The sequence below is a fragment of the Delphinapterus leucas genome, chromosome X (genome assembly GCF_059928025.1).
Source record: "Delphinapterus leucas isolate spDelLeu-1000000601 "Yukka" chromosome X, BTC_Dleu_Yukka2, whole genome shotgun sequence".
In the NCBI taxonomy this organism is placed as follows: Eukaryota; Metazoa; Chordata; class Mammalia; order Artiodactyla; family Monodontidae; genus Delphinapterus; species Delphinapterus leucas.
The window spans coordinates 21,649,488-21,666,310 of record NC_143150.1 but is presented as its reverse complement, the minus strand read 5'-3'; the positions used below and the strand labels follow the sequence as shown (position 1 = coordinate 21,666,310).

At 41.5% G+C, this 16,823-nt stretch overlaps 1 protein-coding gene across 2 annotated transcripts in view; it reads left to right on the top strand.

Moving 5' to 3' along the window:
• OCRL (OCRL inositol polyphosphate-5-phosphatase) overlaps positions 1–16,823 on the top strand; it is a 56,625-nt gene that overhangs the window by 34,738 nt on the left and 5,064 nt on the right. Inside the window, exons 16-20 of one of the 2 annotated variants that reach the window (XM_089904100.1) lie at positions 3,218–3,328; positions 3,962–4,127; positions 4,400–4,635; positions 12,893–12,916; positions 15,951–16,067. In XM_089904100.1, the coding sequence (XP_089760226.1) occupies positions 3,218–3,328; positions 3,962–4,127; positions 4,400–4,635; positions 12,893–12,916; positions 15,951–16,067 (654 nt within the window). The remainder of the gene's footprint in view (positions 1–3,217; positions 3,329–3,961; positions 4,128–4,399; positions 4,636–12,892; positions 12,917–15,950; positions 16,068–16,823) is intronic. The other variant, XM_022561516.3, reaches the window with a different exon arrangement.

Sequence of the window (16,823 nt, the reverse complement as noted above, 5' to 3'; positions counted from 1 at the left end):
AGAGCATGCAGTTAGAAGGAGAGCTGAGATTCAAGTCTCTTAAGCCTGTTTAATTCCCAAACTTATAGATGTTCTTTCTCCTACCCCCACAATGCCTGCAGAGTTCCAGAGAACTTACTGACTAGATATACCTTCAGATACTACTTTTTTCTTTTTATTCTTTTTTTTTTTTTTTGCGGTACGCGGGCCTCTCACCGCTGCGGCCTCTCCCGTTGCGGAGCACAGGCTCTGGACGCGCAGGCTCAGCGGTCATGGCTCACGGGCCCAGCCGCTCCGTGGCATGTGGGATCTTCCTGGACCGGGGCACGAGCCCATGTCCCCTGCGTCGGCAGGTGGACTCTCAACCACTGCGCCACCAGGGAAGCCCAGATACTACTTTTAACCCACCTAATTTCTAGCTTGTGCTTGTGGACTGCCCTGTTTTCTTCATTTGAGTTCTCTTAATCCATTTTTAAAAGGATGTCTTTCCCCCAGACACTAACCTTTTTGGTTTCATCAGCTATGCTTAGCTTTTCTGTTTGTATTTCTTTTCAGAACCTCAGAATATTTGTAATACTCCATACATATTAATTCAGAGCTCCCAGCAGGATATTTACAATTTTTCCATGCTTTCTGTGTATTTTTGTGTATCTTTAATAAAGGTCTACCTTTCTAGTCTTTAATACTTTTTAAATCACACAGGAATTAAAATGTGTTTTCTCTTTAAAATAAAAATAGAAGTAAGCAAAATTCACAGATAAGGCTGAAGGTCTTCAGTGCCTCTTCTATCCCCCACTCCCACTTTTGCGCTAAACCCCACTCCCTAGCCCGGCCAACTACCCTTATGAATTTGTTTCTTTCTAGACCAGCACTGTCCAATAGATTCTCTGTGATGATGGAAATGTTCTAGATCTGCCCTGTCCCATCCAGTAGCTATTACCTGCAGGCAGCTATTGATCACTTGAAGTGTGACTGAGAGAAATGAACTTCCAATTTTATTTAATTTGAAGTAATTTAAATTTAAATGTCCTTATGTGGCTACTGGCTATAATATTGGATAGCACAGTTCTAGACCGTTTCTGTTTACCCATACACAGTATGGTGGTGTTTTGTTTGTTGGTGTGTATATATCATAAATGGTCTCATACTGTATGTGTTGGTCTGCAACTTTTTTTTTTAATTCAGTGGTGTATCTTGGAGAGCTATCCGTGTTATTACATAAAGATCTAGCTCATTGTACATATTTCTTAATTCCTAATTTTATTGGTAATTTCCTTTTCTAAAGTGGATGTATCAAGTGGTGACATTCTGTGGTAACATTTTCCCCTTCATTATCCTTACTGAGCATTAAGGGTTATGATCATGATAACCCACTGAGAAGAGCTTTGATTTTATTGGGTAACCACCCCATACTTTGGACTCTTGGGCACACTATGATTAGAGGCTTTAAGAACCACATTGTATTTCTTACCACCATTCACATCAGTGACTGTTAACAAAGGGACCAAGTACTCAGGGGCCAATTAATTTCAGAAGACTTGCTGTGGGCTGGCTGAGATTAAGCTGAGATGTTGTTCCCACCCCTGCACTTGGTAATGGGATCTGTTGCATTGGTTCTTAGACTTTGGTGGACATCGGAATTGCCTAAAGAGCTTCAAAAGCATGGACCCCGCCCCCTGGAGATTGCTATCAGTGAGCTGAGGCATTTGTGTTTTTAAGACCTACCCCTGCCTCAAAAAAAAGACATACCCAAGTTGGTCCTGTCACACATCCAGTATTTTGGAAAGGGTCTTATGCTAGAGGTCCAGATATCACCTCTGCTATTAACTGTGGCAGTGAGCAACTTAGTTGATCTTTTTGTACCTTGATATTCTCAACTGTGAGAAGAATAATCCTTGCTTTGGTAGCCTCACAGGTTGTTGTGAAAATAAGATGACATATGTAAAATACTTTTTGAAATAAAAAGTTGCAAAAGGACTTACCTGGTGGTCCAGTGGTTAATATGCCACGCCTCCAATGCAGGGGCGCAGGTTCGATCCCTGGTCGGGGAACTAAGATCCCACATGCTGTGCGGTACGGCCAAAATAAATAAATAAATATTTTTTGAAGTTGCAAAATGTTGAAAAAGAATTTAATAAGTATAAAATTCCTCTTAATGTAACACTGTAGTAGGCACCCTGGTGACACTAATGATTGCTTACTCCTAAGTTCTCTAATCATTATGGTTCAGATATGTAAAAACCTCCACAGTCTTTGAGACTCAGCTTTGATGTTCTTATTTTCCACACTTTCTTTACAGCCTCTACTGCATACATCAATCTTTTTTTAAAAATTGAGTTTGTGAAGTTTTCTATTCTAAAAAGAAACTGGGGCCTTAATAAGTGAAAATGGTATGTTAATTATGTTTGTTTTGGGCATCGATTTGTATAAAGTTTTAATAGTAAAAAAAAAGCACAGCTGTGTCAGGAAGCCGAAAGTGCTGTGTCAGATGGGAGTTTTTTCGATCTATTAGGCAAGATGATTTGTTTATCGTCATGCTTTTACTCTGATCTGGGACATTTTGTATCGGCCGTTTTCTAAAATGGCCATAGGGTCTATTTACTAACATACTTTTATCATCATATAATCTGAGCATTGATATTATATTGGTATTATGATTCTTGGCATTGTGCATAACAGCTAATAGAGTTAAATGCTTTAGTCATTTTTTCTGCTGTTTTAGCACTTTATGATCATTATTAGAAAATGTGATAGGTATGTTTTGACACTATCAGTTTGTATAGTGCAGGAAATAAGTTTTAGCACAATCGTCACATTTTCTCCACCACCAAATTACTTAACAATGGAGCAAGAAAATATTCTTCCCAAATATTTATTATTGCCAAGTTTCGTAGCACAGAGGTTTAACTTTTCCAAGAAGTTAACCAATTAACCTTACCTTTACCTTACGGTGTGTGATCCCATAATTTATGTTTCTTTTAGTGGCCTTTTTAAAGATCGTTAGACTCTTAGAGATATATAAGTTGAGAGTACATAAGACTAAAATAAGGATATGTCTGTTTTTCTCAGGTAAAAGTTGTGGATGGAGCGAGATTTCAGAAAGTGTTTGAGGATGTTGTTTGCACCACAGTTTATTTGAAATGGTTGCTATAATGACCGGTTTTAAACTGTTAGGTAATCTTAAAGGAAGATGAGCTACACGCATGTAAGACTGAAAAGAGGGTTCATTTTCTTTCAGGTGAAGGTTGTGGATGAACGGAGGTACCGGAAAGTGTTTGAAGATATTGTACGCATCATGGACAGAATGGAAAATGACTTCCTTCCTTCCTTAGAACTCAGCCGGAGGGAGGTGAGGAAGCACACACGGCTGCCCATCTGCTGCCCATCGTGGTCACACAGGGGAAACCATGTAACTAGGAGAAGGCAACACTGCAAAGTCATGAAGACTGTGTGAGCTGAAGGCAGACTGCCTCCACTTTGGTCCCAGCACTGCCATCTAGTAGACGTGTGGCCGTGGGCGAGCGTCTTACCCTCTCAGAGCCACAGTTTCCTTTTTTGGATAAAGAGGAGGTTGTGAGGATTACCCGAGTTAATACATGCAAAGCCCTTAAAACAGCGCCGGGCACAAAGTAAGCCCTCAGATGTCAGCTGCTCTTATTTAATATTTCAGAGTTGCTGGCCAATTCATATCTCAGGAACCAGGACCTGGTCATGGGATGCATGCCCCGACCCCAGGTGGGGTTATACTCTTAGGATCCCAGGAACAATCAGAGTAGCCTAGAGAAGTAGCAAGAGCTGCCTGGCTCCTTCTCTGCTGTTGTGAGAGGGGACAGTGGGTAGCTGGCTCGCTTGGCGAGTGCATCCGGCAGTTAATAATGGTTAATAATGACCTCATTCTTTATTCATATTCTCTATGGAATAATCCAACTGACTTTCTTCCCCTACTAGTGATGCATGTTTGTGTCTGTCTGTTATTCCCCAGTTTGTGTTTGAGAATGTGAAGTTTCGGCAACTACAAAAGGAGAAGTTCCAGATCAGCAACAATGGACAGGTTCCCTGCCATTTTTCTTTCATCCCTAAGCTTAATGACAGCCAGTACTGCAAGCCATGGCTTCGGGCTGAACCTTGTGAGGGCTACTTGGAGCCAAGTGAGTTTTCCCTTTACCATTGTCTCTGCTGCTCGTGATGTACCATCCCCTCATGACTGCCATCCCCTCCCTTTGATTAACTTCTTGTTTTCTAACCATACGTCTCTCACCTCCACTGTCGTTGTATTGGGGCTCCTCCCTCTTCCGTGTGTCCCATCTCTCCTTCATCACTTAATGATTTTTTTAGAGGGCACTTCTTCTGTTGGTTCTCATCCCCTTTTTGCTTTTCCACTGGAAGTTTCTGTTATCATGTACCATCTCTTACATTTCAGATGAGACTGTGGACATTTCCCTTGATGTGTATGTCAGTAAAGACTCTGTGACCATCCTGAACTCAGGGGAAGATAAGATTGAAGATATTCTTGTCCTTCACCTGGATCGAGGCAAAGATTACTTCTTGACCATCAGTGGAAATTACTTCCCAAGTTGTTTTGGTACATCCTTAGAGGCTTTGTGCCGAATGAAAAGACCAATCCGAGAAGTTCCTGTTACCAAACTCATAGACTTGGTAAGAGGCATCCTAAGACATGCATCTCCTTTAGATAGAATTTTCGCAGTGCTTAACTGATGTCCTCCTTCTCTCTGTGCTTCCTCTTTTGTCAGGGCTGGCAGGGGAAGTGGGGGGTGGATGGCAAGTGATAAATAAGAATAAGAATGTCACTTTAACACGCCTTTCATTGGATTAAGCCTAAAAGGAAAGAGGAGAAGGTAATATGTAATTGGCTCTTGTCAGGAATATGAGATAATATGAAGTTCACTGAATTAGATTAAAGCCTCCCTTCTCAAAGATTTATAACTTTGAGATTTAAAGATATGCTTACTTGTTATGCTCTTCATACTTTCAAGTCATTTTTGTATAAATTAGCATGTATGTGAGGTCCAGTAACGGGGTGGGGGGGTGTGGTATTATCCTCATTAAATATATGAGAAAACTGAGGCACAGAGACAATAACTTGCCCAAAGTGGAATAAATTAGTGACAAATCTGTCGCCCAGATTTTCTGACTTCCAGTCCACAGCCCCTCACTATATCATCATATCTAATCCAAGTCAGACTCAGCTGCTTGTTGGAGCCCAGGCCATAAGTGAACCTCAGAGTACCTGCCTCAGAACCCCCAGGGGTCCTTACACAAGTGCAGGCCCCTCCCCCCGCTCACCTCTGGCAACGGAATCAGAATCTCAGGGTGCGAGACCTGGAGATCTGCATTTTATCAGCATCCTGGATGATTATAATATGCACTGAAGTTTGATACAAGTTTAATGTGACTCACTCAAGAAAAGAAAGGAGGAGGATTTCTCTTCTCCGACACCAAGCTATAATATCAATGTCCTTATGGAGGAAATGCTTATTATCTTCAGGAACGAAAATTAATTTAGTAACAAGTTCATTCTGTTAAGAACCTTTCTTCTAAGTGAAAATATTGTTGGATTTGTGTGCAGACCTCTTTGGGCTATGAAAGTATACTCTTGGTCTTTTACCAAAGAAAATTAGATGGCGTGACAGCCCTATGTTATCATTACCATTAGTATTCACATTGATCCTTTTGGCCTAGCCGGAGCAGTGATTGTATCATCTAGCGGGGAGGGCTAGACCGGCGGGCAGGCTGCTGGCTTGTCAGAGTGTGATCTGTTCTGTTGCCATGGAATTGTTTTAGCGATGACTCAGATGGCAGATTAAAACCCTTGAGTTCAGTCCCAGCATTCTTTCTTGGAATTATGCTTGTTTCCCTAGAGCCCTCATGACTGAGTGTATTAGCCCTGGTTGAGAGACAACCATTTTTTTTTTCAGAAATTCATATCCTGACATTCTGTTATTTTTCATGATACTTATTTTTTCTTCTACCACCATATTCCTATCTTTTGAATGTATTATTTCACCTTTTAGAATATGTTCTAAATGAAGTAGTCTCCCTTTCTTTTCCCTACCCCTTGCCTCCATCCCAGACACCATTTCCCAGCTTTCTTTTTCCCAACTTTTATTATGAAAATGGCAAATGTGCAGAAGAATTGAAAGAACAGTACAGTGAACAACACCCACATGCCTTATACACATATACTGACATATACTTTTTTTTTTTGCTATACCATTTGAAATTAAGTGGTGATGTGTCACTTCACCAGTGAATACTTTGGCCTGCCTCTCTTAAGAAAAAGAACAACTTCTATATCAGCACAGTGCCATTATGACACCTAAGAAAACTAGCTACTCGGTATTCAGATTTCTCCAGTTGTCCCAATAATTTCTTTCATAGCTTTTGTAAAGCCAAGATCCGATCTGGGTTCATGCAGTACATTTGGTGAGGTCTCTGCAGTCTCTTTTAGAGTAGAACAGTTCTTTCCTTTTTTCTTTAATGACTTTGCCTTTTAAGAGTCCAGGGCAATTGTCCAGTCAGGGGTCTGACATTTCTTAAATTTGTCTGATTGTTTCCTCTTGGTAATTTTTAAACCTGTCTTTTTGTACTCCCTCCTCCCACCTTATTTCCTATAAACTGGAACTATTTGGTCAGAATTGGCAGACGCATTATACTACCCTTTACTGCAATTGTCCCATATTAATTAAAGTGACAAGAAGGAGACTCAACCAGCATTAAAAATGTTTATTTTATTTAAAATATTATCAAGTAATTCAACCACATTTGACCATGAATAGGAAGTAGTCAAAATCTTTAGTGGAGTTAATGGCTCTATAGGAAGCCTTTTTTCTTCTTCTTGTGCACACATGATTCAAAGTTTTAAAAAATAGAACCCAGATCATTTTTCATTACAAAATTGCTGAGTTCTTCTTAAATGGTATGTGTGTGGTCACCATTTATTCTGTTAAAGCGTTTATTTTGTAGGATTTAGGGTTCTGATTCTTTTCACAGCCTGTTGCATTTAATAAATTCCTGGATCTCATTGATGAGGAAATTATCCATATTAGTGTGGGGCAGTAAACAAGAAATCTAAGATTATCTGTACCCCATTTGTAATACCTTCCCACTGTGTTTTGGCTTGATTTTGACCTTCTGAAATGCTTTCTTAGGTTTGTTTATTCATGCTTGTTCCAAGACCCAAGATGATATTTCAAATCCCGTGAGACAAGACTATTAATAATGATACCTGTTGTCCTTTTTTGTATTATTTACTCTAAAATTTGAGTGAAACCAAAAATGAGTTCAGTGCCTGTGTTGACTCTCCCTGTACTGTTTTCACAAAGATTCTTGTGCCACATGCTCTTCCCCCCAAATGCAGAATAAAGTAACTGGCATAAGTCCTTTTCATTCTTCCTGATAGTGACTTTGCCGCTACTAGAACTGTTGGGATTAGCACAGGTGGCAAACAGAGGAGAATCTGTTTGTAATTATCTTTATTCTTTTCCAGAATTAAGATAGATTTTTCTGGTTTATTAATTAGCATATTAAGTAGCATATAATCGTCAATATTTATTCATTATACATTGGATGCAAAATATTATGGAGTTTATGTGGGTTCTTATAATTTAAGAAAGTTTACTTGTATGCACAATACGGCTAAATTCTAAATCGAGGTTAGTAGGGAGTTTGGTTACAGATAATCTAAACATTAACTACCTTTATTGGCTCATGTCCAGTGTGTTTAGTAAGTCAATATTTTGGAAAGTCACTTAGAATGAGAGTTGTGGAGCTTGTAATTTGTATCAACAATAGATTCCTTTCCTGTGCTGTTTACTCAAGCCCTTATATGCTATAAAAGCTTATTGATTGACCAGCTAATCTCTGTGAAAATCAGTCTCAGATTCAGCCTGTTTTGGTGTGTGAAGCTGGTTAAGTAGGGTGGGAGCAGTGGATAGAGAGTCTTTTTTTTTAATATTTACATGTTATTACTCTGTTTTATGTTTTTGGTTTTTTGTTTGTTTGGTTTTTGTTTTGTTTTTTTTGTTTTTTTTTTTTTGCGGTACATGGGCCTCTCACTGTTGTGGCCTCTCCCGTTGCGGAGCACAGGCTCCGGACGCGCAGGCTCAGCAGCCATGGCTCACGGGCCCAGCCGCTCCGCGGCATGTGGGATCTTCCCGGACCGGGGCACGAACCCATGTCCCCTGCATCGGCAGGCGGACTCTCAACCACTGCGCCACCAGGGAAGCCCAGTTTTATGTTATTTTTTAAACTTATTTTATTATATTTTATTTTTGGCTGCATTGGGTCTTCATTGCTGCACACGGGCTTTCTCTAGTTGTGGTGACCAGGGGCTACTCTTCGTTGCAGTGCACGGGCTTCTCACTGCAGTGGCTTCTCTTGTGGAGCACGGGCTCTAGGCGTGTGGGCTTCAGTAGTCGCGGTGCATGGACTCAGTAGTTGCGGCACGTGGGCTGTAGGGTGCGCAGGCTTCAGTAGTTGTGGCGCGCAGGCCCAGTAGTTGTGGCTAGTGAGCTTTAGAGCACAGGCTCTGTAGTTGTGGCACATGGGCTTAGTTGCTCCGTGGCATATGGGATCTTCCTGGACCAGGGATCGAACCCATGTCCCCTGCGTCGGCAGGTGGATTCTTAACCACTGCGCCACCAGGAAAGTCCCTTTTTTTCTTTTTAAATTAACACTTTTGCTCTTTTTTTTTTTTTAGTATTTATTATTTATTTATTTATTTTGGCTGCACCGGGTCTTAGTTGTGGCACGTGGGATCTTCACTTGCGGCATGTGGGCTTCTTAGTTGTGGCATGCAGGCGGGATCTAATTCCCTGTCCAGGGATCGAACCTAGGCCCCCTGCATTGGGGGTGTGGAGTCTCACCCACTGGACCACCAGGGAAGTTCCGGGGGATAGAGAGTCTTAAAGTCAACAGATGAGTTTATACTGGAGCCAGAGGGCATCTAGATCCACCGGAAGTCTTTAATGAGTTGTATGTGGCTGTAAATGGACATATTTGGAGGAACATTCTGGTTTGCATGTAGACTGGACTAGTAGAGAGGAGGCCAGGCTTGAACCCACCAGTTAAAGGTTTGGCTTGTAAATACAGAGGTGAAAAAAGTTGAGGGATGGGGGAATCAGCTGTATTTGCTTGGGGACATGTCTATTAGGAGAACAATATCAAAAATTTGAAATAACACGAATAACAACTTGGTGATTAATTTGTTCCCAGTGATCTCTCCAAGTAGGTGTTTACTTTGTCTTACTGATCTAACAACCCATTTCTTATCCTGTTAAGTGTATGGTTTGTGTTTCTTTTTATATTTCACATGAATGAATCCTTTCTAGAACTTCAGTATCCATTCAGTTTTCTGCTTTTTATTTTTAAATTTGAATCTGCCTCTAAATGACTCGTTTTACATGATTTTAGCTGCATTTACTACTGGGAAAATTCCTCTAAGGGTGAATGCTGGGATGAGTGATTTGCAGTGCATTTGTAGTATGCCAGTGTTGCCCCGCTGGGGACTCCTGAACGCTTTTCCCTTTTTTAATGTGATCAACACGTAGCCTTTTGCAGAAAGTGGGCAAGTCAGTTGAGCTAAGTGATTAGCAGCAACCTTAGGACTCCCTTAAGAGAATGCTCTTTGTTAGTGGGAGCTAAGTGGTGTTTCTATTTTCAGAGTTGAACCTAGACTTGAAATAAATATAATTTACACCTACTTTATGCCTGAAGTCAGAGAAATAAACTCTCAGTGTAAATCTGCTGCCCCTCCACCAGTATCAAAGTCCTTTTGATTTCAGAGTTTTCTCTTGTATCCATTCATTTTTTAAAATAATTTTTTATTATATTATTTTTAATTGTATTTATTTTATTTTTGTCTGCGTTGGGTCTTCATTGCTGCACGTGGGCTTCCTCTAGTTGCAGCAAGCAGGGGGCTACTCTTCATTGCAGTGCACGAGCTTCTCATTGCGGTGGCTTCTCTTGCAGCGGAGCATAGGCCCTAGGCATGCAGGCTTCAGTAGTTGTGGCTCGCAGGCTCTAGAGTGCAGGCTCAGTAGTTGTGGTGCACAACTTAGTTGAGGGCTTAGTTGCTCTGCGGCATGTGGGATCTTCCTGGACCAGGGCTTGAACCCGTGTCTCTCCTGCATTGGCAGGCAGATTCTTAACCACTGCGCCACCAGGGAAGCCCTATTCATTTTTTTAAAAAATATTATGTTCCCATTATTAGTTGAGGTGCTTGCTCTCTCCTGCTTGACCTACCTCGATAGCCTTTTAACGATTCCCTTCACCTCTATTTCTCTAGCCTTCTCTTTTCCCTCTTCGGGGCTGATCCCTCTTCAGACTGATCTTTCTGTAATACAGCTTTGGGGCCTATCACTTCCTTGCTTAAAGTTAGGCATGCGGCTCCCCCATGCCTGCTGAATACGATCCAAATTGCTTTACCTGTCATTCAAGGTCCAGCAAAGTCTGACTTCAACACACCTTTTTAGATTTATTTCCTACTATTTTTCTCATTATCCCCTCCTGCTCCCCACGAACCAGATGACTAACTCTTCCCTAATCTCACCTTGTGATTTACCTTCTCTGCAACTTTGTTTATTTCTGTCCCCTCCCACTTGTAATGTCCCCACCCCATTTCTGCCATTTTAAATCCTGTGAATCTTTCAAGGGCTAGTTAGGTTACATCACCATTGTGAAAAAGTCCCCTGACAGCCCCAGTTGAAAGCCATCTCTCTTTCCTTTGAACCCCTGGTTTTTTGTTTGTTTGTTTTAACCATTTATTGAGAACTCATATTGGTGAATTACAGTAGTGCCAGGCCATAAATTCTGGGAATCCTTACCCCAATTCAGTTGTAAACCCGAGTCAGGGACCGTGTCTTTCCCCTCTCTGTAGCCTCACTTTTCATACCCCCCCACCCCTCAAAGACATTTAGCTCAATGCCTTGCACTGGTAGGTAGTCAATGCCCGAAGAAAACCTTTTGGAGGGCTTGGTTTGACAGGTTAGTATATAAAAACTCTCCTGGTTTTACTCATCATATCATGTGGCACATATTCATAGGAGGGAAAATAGAGAAGTCTGTCAGACAAGCAGAGTCTCTCTTTGTTAATAAGTAGTTCTAAATTTTAAAAAAGGTTATGCTCCAAAATTTAGTTAAATTAGATGTTTGGCACTCAGAATTAACTTCCACATTAAGAAGTGTTATAATTACAATACTATGAATATTGTATACTTTTTAAAGCACTGTTACTCTGATTATTTTTATTTCATTCTATATATGGTATTCAAAAGTCTAGGTAAACCTACAAGAGCATGTTTAATTCATAATGTACCTAATAATACTAAAAACCCTACCCAGCATATATAACAGTCATTTGGGACAAATACATTCAGCATTACTACTTGGAGTATCAGGGAACACATATTTCCCCACCTCCAACCTCCTGCACATCTGTGAAGGTAAGATCAGGATTTTTCCTTTTACTCTCAGACCGAGACGTGGGATTTATATCCAAGTTCTTGGCGGCCCATGGCGGGGTTGGAAGTTGCTGGGGGGTGCAGGGAACTTTGAGAGACCAGGCCTGCTGCTGGCATACTGTGTCACCACTGCCCCACACCCCCTGTGTTTTAGACTGCTTCCGTGTCCCTGTGAGGTAAGTGTTATTATCCCTGTTATAGAGATGAAGAAACTGGGGCTCTATGAAGTTTACTAACTTGCCTGCAGTCTGTACAAAATAATAAGAGGTAGCATGAAGATTTGTACCCGGGACTGTCTGACACCCATGCCTGTACTCTTTCCACTAACCCTGCTGCCTTATAACTGTCTTTAGCCTGCTGGGAGTAGAATACATTCTCCAAGCTTTCCCCTGCCTCTCTGTCTAAGAACAGTCAGTTTATCCTTTTCAAGTTATCTAAGGGAGCATAGTGGTAATGACTGTGGAGTCAGTCAGACCTGAGTTCTAATCCTGATTCTGCCACTTAATACCTAATAGTGTGACTGTGGGCAAATGATTTAATCTCCCAGAGCCTCAGTTTCCTCATCTGTAAAACGGCAATAATAGCTACTTTGTGCATATGTGCAGACTAAATGACATTGTATAAGAGCCCATTGCAGTTACTGCTACATGGCAGATGCCTCCTAAGTGGTGGCAGTAGTCACTGTCGCTGTTGTCATTGTTACATTGTAATAATAGCACAAAAGACAGAGGCGATTAAAAAGGTACCTTTTTCCCTCTCCCCTGCTTCTCTTTTTTCTCTTATACTCTATAGGAAAACCCAGTAGGGGATAATGATGGATCTTATGGTCCACAAAGGTCTGAAATGAAATGAATTTGCATTTCAGAGGGACTTCCATATTTGAGGACTTTAGGGGCCCTTGAGGAGGGGAGAGGGTACCGGGCGATGGAAAGGAGTGTGAGATACTGCTTGGGAGGCTAGCTATGGTGGTGAGAGGCATGGCAGTGGAGAGGAGAGAAGCTAGCTTACCATCTCCTGAATGGCCGCTGTCGGGCTCACAGCCAAATTCTTCCACTGAAGTGGCGTCAGGGTGAGCGAGGTGCCACACAGCATAGCGGCAGGGCCTGCCTCCAGGCAGCACAGGAAAAGGAAATATCAGTGGGTGTCTGGCTGGCTCAGCTGGCAGCTGCCAAAAGACACAAAAGTCTAGGACTGGACATGTATGTCTCTTGACCGATAGCCTCAATATACTGCACAAAATTTGAATACGCATGATAGAGAACTTTGCATATGAGAATGTGTTCCATTTTCAACAATCATGATTTATTTGAAGAATTTAAAATGTATCTAGTGAGGTAGTGCATTCTAATAATACTGATCTGTTTCTAATTCTGTAAATTAATTCTAATCATTTTCTATCTGTCAATGACTTTCTTTTCCTGCTCTGCTCTCAGGAAGAAGACAGCTTCCTAGAAAAGGTAATGCAATCCATTGGCGGTTATGTGTTTCCCTGTGCTTGATTAACATTTAGCCATGGTCCCTGGAATTTATCCCGAGGCTTTCCCATATCAGACACCTCTGACTCCATGAGAATCCCCCAAAGTCCTGCCAGCTGTCTTTAAGTGTGTCTGAAGTACAGGAAAGATATTTATTTTACTGCACCAGTCAAGTCATTGAGACCCAGTACATAAAAGTAATAGGACTCAAGGTTTCAGATTTGTATTTTTGAAATAAGAAGTAACTAAAGAGCTGTCTTGATGTATGTGAAAGCTTGTGAGATGGAGGAGGGTACTGTTTGCCATTTTCCATTTCCAATGATAGTAAAAGCAGAAATGAATTTCTGTTGCATTAAGAGTGATTTGGGGGAAGTGATAATAGTGATTAATTACTGAAAGAATACACAGGTACGATCAAGAAACAGATCATAGACTAGAATCCTAGAGCTGAATGAGATCATAAGGGATCGTCTGGTAGAGCTGCCTGCCTTCAGACAGGGTAAGGTGTCTTCTCCATTCTAATAGACAACCAAGGCCCAAGAAGGTTAAAAACCTCGCTGAAGTTATACTGCTCCTGACATCAGGGGTATGGGGCAGAGGGAACTAGAACCTGGGTCTTCTGAATACCCAGTGAAGGAACCGAGTGAACGCTCCTAATGCGGTGCTTTGCCACTTCCCCATCTTCAAGCTGGAGGGTGCCTGGCTCCACACAGGGCCATCCGGTAGAGAAACGTGGGCTTGAAAAACATTCTTAAAGTACTTTCACACAGTATCTAACGTGACCTCCCCATCTGGTGGAGTTTAATGCAGTTTGTTGGTGGAGATGGTATACTGTTTTTGTGCTTCAGTTAATAGCACTAACGTTACAGAGTGTGAGCTTATCAGGCACTAAACGTGTCCCATTGAAAGAAGAAGACAAAGCATGCCTGGTTTCCCTTTGAAAATTAGAGTTCAGGATAATTTGTGGACTTTTTGAAAAAAGTATTGTTTCTTGTGCATAATCTTTCTCGAGACTTCAGAGATACAAGTATGACATTTCATATTATCACACGTGAATTTGAAAATGGATAGTGGATGGTGTATATAACTTACTGGCATTTTATTAACCTTTTGAAACCACTAAGGATTGAGATGGCTCTGCTTCCCAGCCCTTCCCTGTTAATAGCAGGCCATGTGTCTTTTCATCTTGAACAGTGCCTTGTGTTGCCTTAATGCCTTAGTGCAGGAAGAGTGCTAATTGGATGTCAGATTTTTTTTAAAGTACATGAATCAGTGCTGAATAATTTATATATGGTAACTTTGAAGGTGTCTGCTAAGGAATCTGTACTTGTGTTGCACTTGGTCCAGAAAGTGAGCAGAGTGCATTATGGACAGTGTTTTGGCTCAGATATCATCTAGATGCCTGGATTTAATACTTGCAACTGGAAAGAAGTTAGTGGGTGAGCCACTGATAGAAGGTCTGGCAACTATAGGAAACGTGAATATCAAATGATAGATTCCCACGGAAAGAAAGAAAGGAAGCAAAACGAATGTGAAGAAGATAGATTTTAAATGATAACCAACTGTCATGCTGCCTTGTCTTCCTTATTCCCTTAGAAAGGCGCACAGTGGCTTTAAAAGGTCACCAGTGTGTATTGAAGAACAGAACGTCAAGAAGAACCCTCTGCTCTGTTCTGGTGTGCACACTATCTGGAAGTAATGAAATGCTTCTCTTCTCTCCCTTAAAGTGACATGGCTAAATAAGGGTTGTGGATCAAATGTACAGCATTTCCTAAACTTGAACATATATATGACCTTAAGCCGGAGGTGTAGAAGGGGGAAGATGCCAAAAATTGGTCACCATTTTCTCCACTAGATTTTTTATGAAGGCTGCCTTCAGATGCCTTTTAAGCTATTTCAGATATCTTTTCGGTATAATTTATATTTGACTATATAAACATAAGATAATTGAATTTATTCCCCATTTTCAAGTTCAGATTTAATTACTGATCTAATTTAGGTCACTTCTGGGTTTTCCTCTGAGATTCTTTCAGGAGAATCTAACATAGGGTAGAAAGTTAGGTGAAAGGAGTCAAAGCCCCAAGAATTCTTTGCTGAGCTATTACTATAAAGAATAACTTCTGGACTCAGAGCCTAGACTTTTCGTGGTATTTCTGGCTCTTGGTATGCTGTATTCAGTTTACTATTTTTGTATCTTAAGACTTTGAGTTTTAGTGCCTTAAGATTAGACCTTCTGGGCTTCCCTGGTGGCGCAGTGGTTGAGAGTCCGCCTGCCGATGCAGGGGACATGGGTTCGTGCCCTGGTCCGGGAAGATCCCACATGCCGCGGAGTGGCTGGGCCTGTGAGCCATGACCGCTGAGCCTGCGCTTCCGGAGCCTGGGCTCCGCAACGGGAGAGGCCGCAGCAGTGAGAGGCCCGCGTACTGCAAAAAAAAAAAATTAGACCTTCTATCAAGCCTGAAATATTCATATATGTAGGTCTAATGTGAATTGTCTTTCATTCCTGAGGACCAGAGAATGTCATTTAAATCAACAATGCAAACTGTGATATTTGTGGTAAGACCTGAAAGAAGAATAAGTTAAAAGTCAACAACAACAACAACAAAAAGTCAACAAAAACCTAAGTAGATGCTGCTCTCTCAAAGTGCTCTGTTGACAATTGTAATGTAATGGTCCATGAGTCTCCGGTGGTGTGTGGGCTCTACCGTGACTGTATTGCTGGTTCTCAGTGTCACCCTTGAAAGGATTTACAGCACACAATGCATGCACGTGATAAACATAATAAACCCAAGTGGAATGCTTAACGGTTAAGTGAAGCATCTAGAAAAGGAGATCATTTAACTGTGGGAATCCGTATCGAGTGCCTTCTGACCAGGAGTGTCCCAGTGAGAAAAAATGAAAAGTCTTAAGAGGTGAAGATCAGATCATACCCACATAAGCAGAATTTGAGGGAGATTGTTACACATAGAAATTTTCATTGAGACCCTTTTGATTCTCACCCCTTTTTATCTATTAGGAGAAATCCCTGCTGCAGATGGTTCCCTTGGATGAAGGTGCCAGTGAGAAACCTCTTAAGGTCCCCAAGGAGATCTGGCTCCTGGTAGATCACTTATTCAGACACGCCTGTCACCAGGTGAGTGAGAGCGGGCCTGCCCTGCAACTTTGGAAGGTGTGTGAGTCCAGTGGGAAATGATAATACCTCACGTCAGTATATACAGTGCTTTTAACTTTCCCAAGCCACCTCCGCAGAGCAGCACTGTCATATCAGGTTGCCTGGGCAGATGGAAGTATCCCCGTTTACAGATGTGAGAGCTGAAGCATGCAAGCTAGGTGATTTACCTAAGACCACGGCATAAGAGTAATGGCGGAGCAGGGCCGAACTCCTCCCCTGTCTCCTGGCTACACATGCTTTCCCCTGGACTGCTGAGCACCTGAATCTGTAACGCCTGTTTTAGCTGTCATGGAAGCATTGCAGATTTCAAAGTCCAAAGCAAACTTCAAGCCCATTTCTTTAATTTGGTCCTCACTTTTCAATCCTATCTAAAATACCTGCCACCCCTAACCCATTCTTCCAAAAAAGAAAATGGGATTAAATTGAAAGATAATGTTGTCTTACCTATGGAAAAGTGAAAGAACTTGAAGGCAAGGTTTGGTATGGACATGCCCTTTTACTCCTACCCTAGCATTCTGTGTATCAGTATTTGAATGTGGTTCCATGTTTGGATTCTGCCTTCTACTTGTCAGGAGGCTAGAAGTGGGAACACCTGGTCTCCCCATGGAGTCCTCTAGTCCCCTGCCATATCAGGTACAGGCTGAAACCTCTGAAGATAATTTTCTAGTTTGAAATAAAATTTCAGACGGATTATAGAGATGATAAAGGGAAAAGGGG